We start from the raw sequence: 4,482 nt of genomic DNA on the forward strand, positions 1-4,482 counted from the left end.
CCCACAACAAAATCCTTGCCTTTGTTCAGGTAACCCACCTAATTTAGATCTGTAGCGACCTGTGGGTCGGGACCCCTTTGGGGTCAAACAACCCTTTCACAGGGGTCGCCTAAAACTAAACGAAAACACATATTTCCAATGGGCTTAGGAATAATTTTATGGTTGGGGGTCACCACAACATGAGGAACTGTATTAAAGGGTCGCGGTATTAGGAAGGTTAGGAACCACTGGTCTACAGCATTACTTATTCACTTCTGGTATATGTATAGCGCTGGAATTTTCTGTGGCACTTTACAAGGATTATACATCATTTATATCAGACCCTGCCCCAGTGGAGCTTACAATCTAAGGTCCCTATCACATTCACACACAGTAGGGCCAATATTATTAGGTGCCAATTAACCTGCCTGTATGTTTTTGGCGTGTAGGAGGACACAAGAGTACCTAGAGAAAGTCCTCACAGCCAGGGGGAGAACATACAAACTTTAGAAAGTGCCCTGGTTGGAATCAAACTTGGATCCTCAGTGCTGCAAGCCCAATGAGCCTCCATGTTGCATTGAAGTCTTTAGCATTCAAGAACATTTTGAAGTTGAAAATCACAAAATCTTTTTATACCCTTAGATTTCACAAAATACTATTGCAAAAAAAATAAAAAAAAAATAAAAATGGAATTTATTCAACCTGACAGATTTCATAAGTGGATGAGAAGCTGAAAAGCTCATTTTTTTCTGCAATTTACCATCAGCCGAGGATTTTTTAGCTTGTTTAAGAATGCAATTTGGTTTTTCACTCAGGTTTTTCTCATAACTTCATTCAACCATGATAACATAGTTACAATTTTCCATAAATATGGGCAAACCCGTTGGAAAAGAATTGGAAATTGAGGCAATGTCAATTGCTTGTGACTAATTATGATTTTTTGGGGGGCTTAGTCTTTTGTTCAGCTTTCAATAAATGTGCTCTCAATGTTTTACAATCTTTCTATGTATTTGATTCTGTCCCATCAATTTTCTACCCCGCAGTCACTGTGGGGAACTTGCTTGCCCTCAACTTCACTTCTAGGTCGTAAATGACCCCCAATTGTCTCATTCTTTTGTGTATTGTAGGAACTTTCTGAATCACATTTTTTATAAGAAAGATTTTTAGTCACTGTAGTTTTTTTATTTCCAGTCTTTGTAAAGTTTTTCTTAGTGATATTTTGAGCTCCTGGTTCCTCAGACTGTAAATCAGTGGGTTTAAAAAGGGGACTAATATTGTGCAAAATACAGAAGACACTTTGTCCTCAGTAAAATGGCCGTTTGCACTTGAGTGGAAGTAGTTAAAGAAAATAGTAGTGTAAAATATAAAGACCACAGTTAGATGGGAGGAGCAAGTGGAGAAAGCTTTGGCTCTTGTGTGTTTTGATGAGATTTTTAGAATTGTTGTGAGTATCGCGATGTATGGGTAAAAAGTAACAGTTAAAATTCCCAGTCCGAACATTATCCCAAGGAGAAATATAAGCAATACATTGATGAATGTGTCACTACAGGAGACCTCAAGCAACTGGGGCAGGTCACAAAAGAAACTTTGCAAAGCATCAGGCCTGCAAAATGTCAGTTTAGCTAAAAACAGAGTGTGTACCGAGGAATATGCTGCACTAGAAACAAACACAATTAAAACAAGATCAACACAAACTTTCCAGCTCATTATCTGCATGTAGTGAAGGGGGCGGCAGATGGCAATGTATCTGTCATAGGACATCACTGCCAGCACAGATACCTCTGACAGAGCAAAGAAGATGAAAAAGTAGAACTGAGTTATACAAGCTGGTAAAGAAATAAACCCTGTGTCTGTGAGTAAATCAAAGAGCATCCTTGGGACAGTGACTGAGGAAGAACACAAATCCATACACGCCAAGGTTCCAAGGAAGAAGTACATGGGGGTGTGAAGATGGGAATCAGTGAAGATCAGGAGAAGGATGAGAAGGTTCCCAGTCAGAGTCATAAGGTAGATCAGGAGAAACACCAGGAACAGAGGAAGCTGAAGACTTGGAAGATCAGACAGACCAGCGAGAACCAACACATACACTATTGTTTGGTTTTCCATCTCACTTTGGTATTGCCTATAGAAATAAACAAAAATATAATTATGATAATAATTTTCCTCTAAACGTACAAAGTATGCACAGAGTATGGGAATCCATGAAGATCAGGAGAAGGATGAGAAGGTTCCCAGTCAGAGTCATAAGGTAGATCAGGAGAAATGATAGGAACAGAGGAAGCTGAAGATGTGGAAGGTCAGAGAGTCCAGCAACATATACACTGTAGTTCTGTTTTCCATATCACTTTAGTATTGCCTATAGAATAAACAAAAATTTAAACATGATACTCTTTTAGTGTCTTTTCTCTCTTAAGCTACACAGTATGCACTTACTGTGGAAACACTACTATATGACTTACAATACCACCCATAACCAGTTAATAACCAGTTAATAATGAGAGTTGAGACTCACCTCTACACAGAGCAACACATTGTGCAACGCTCTACATCAGATCCCCGTCAATCTCAATTTCAAGAAAGCAGTTGCTAAATAAACCATTCGGGTGATCTCTTGTGGGTAATTATAATGTAGAAATGCCAGTGGGATAGATTTACTACCTACGGGCAAATTGGCTAAACTCATTAGAGATACATAGAAATTAATGTTACAATATGTATTTTAATAAATGAATTATAGCTCCAAAAAAGTGATACAATACCTGTAGTTCTAGGAAGGAATGCATTTGTAACTGTATCATCCCAGAACTATAGGTATGGGATCCCTTTTTTGGAAACCCATTATCAAGAAAGCTGAGAATTATAGGAAGGCCATCTCCCATAGAGTCCAGGTTTAACGAATAATTACATTTTTTTTTCTTTTTCTCTATTAGTGATGAACGAATCTGTCCCGTTTCGCTTCACCGAAAAATTTGTGAAACGTCATGAAAATTCTCAAAATATCATAAAAATCATGAAAAAAAATAGGCCGTACCTATTTTACCGCTTCCACGACTATTTTGCCACGACCATTTTTTTGATGTGCACTAATTTTTTACCCAACAACTTTCTCAGTATTCGCGAAACAATTCGCCAAATGCGGAAATTCGCTGCGAATCCATGCCTGCCGAAAAAAATCGCTCATCGCTATTCTCTATAGTAGTAAACTATACTGTGTAATTTAGGGTTACAGCTTCATGAATCCATATGGGTGACCAAGAAGCCTATAGGGTGATCCAAATTATGGAAAAATCCCTTATCCAGAAAAACCCCAGGTCCCAAGCATTCATGGAAATAGATTTGATACCTGTATATCAAATAGAAAAAGACCAGGGAATTACTACCTCCACTCATGAATCTCATCCAGGTTGGTGGTAATTCCAGGGTTCACTAGCCTCAATTGGCACATGTCTTTGCTCATGGATATTTTGTCTGCTATATATCAATTTGGGTGCCTCTGTACCCCACATAGTTTAGTAAATATATGCATATAGGGCATCATACTGTTCAGTAGACCCCTGTTGTTCATATTTAGAGTGTTTTATGTTGATATGTTACAAAATGTGGGGGTACATAAATCTGACGATTTCAGAAATTTCATAAAAACCATTATGTTTAGCATAGCTTTGTAGTTTGGTAATTTGCAATTGAAAGGTTTGTTTACCCATTTTTGTTTTGTCGGGATGTTTACTTTTGGAAAATATATGGTTTCCTAGGGTCTCCTTACTATTAGGGGGTCTTATAGCAGATAATACACATACCGGGTGCAAAAATTGCACCAGCCAGAGCGTCATATGTGAAAATTCATATACACTATTTTTATTTTGTTGCCCCTGTACGCCACATAGTTTGGTAAATCTATGCATATAGGGCATCAAACTGTTCAGTAGACCTCTGGCATTCATAGTTAGAATGTTTTATGTTGATATGTTAAAAAATGTGGGGGTACATAATGGGGTAAAATGCAAGCTTAGTGACGATTTGCAGAAATGTCATAAAAACTGTTCTGTTTAGCATAGCTTTGTAGTTTGGTAGTTTGCAGTAGAAAGATGTATTTACCTATTTTTGTTTTGTCAGAATGTGTTCTTTCTGAAAATATATAGTTTTCTAGAGTCTCTGTACTGTTAGAGGTTCTTATGGCACATAATACACATGCCGGGAGCTTATATTGCAGCGTATTTACTTTGTATGCACTAACTTCCTTTTGGGGTCTCTAAATACCAAATACTTTGGTGATCCTATGCACAATGGGCATCAAACTGTTCAGTGGACCCTTGGCTTTCATATTTAGGATGTGTTTTTTTGGTACCTAATGCTATGTGGGATATTAGGTGCTTGAAAGTGGAAGGTTTGGTGCAATTTTCAGGTATTTCATCAAAAGCGCCAATTGTGGGAAAACATTGCGACTCTGTAGTTTGGAGTAGAAAGACATGGGTACCCATTTTGCGTTTACCCGAATGTGTACTT

General features: G+C 37.9%; 1 protein-coding gene across 1 annotated transcript; it reads right to left on the reverse strand.

The window, feature by feature from the left end:
- Nucleotides 1-1,146: 1,146 nt before the first annotated feature.
- Nucleotides 1,147-3,436, reverse strand: LOC101732835 (olfactory receptor 146). Its single transcript, XM_031893814.1, has 2 exons — nucleotides 3,360-3,436; nucleotides 1,147-2,101 (listed from the first exon to the last, which is right to left on the reverse strand). The coding sequence occupies exons 1-2, from the start codon at nucleotides 3,434-3,436 to the stop codon at nucleotides 1,147-1,149; spliced, it is 1,032 nt and encodes a 343-aa protein (XP_031749674.1).
- Nucleotides 3,437-4,482: the final 1,046 nt, after the last annotated feature.

This window comes from Xenopus tropicalis, chromosome 9 (assembly GCF_000004195.4).
Source record: "Xenopus tropicalis strain Nigerian chromosome 9, UCB_Xtro_10.0, whole genome shotgun sequence".
NCBI lineage: Eukaryota > Metazoa > Chordata > Amphibia > Anura > Pipidae > Xenopus > Xenopus tropicalis.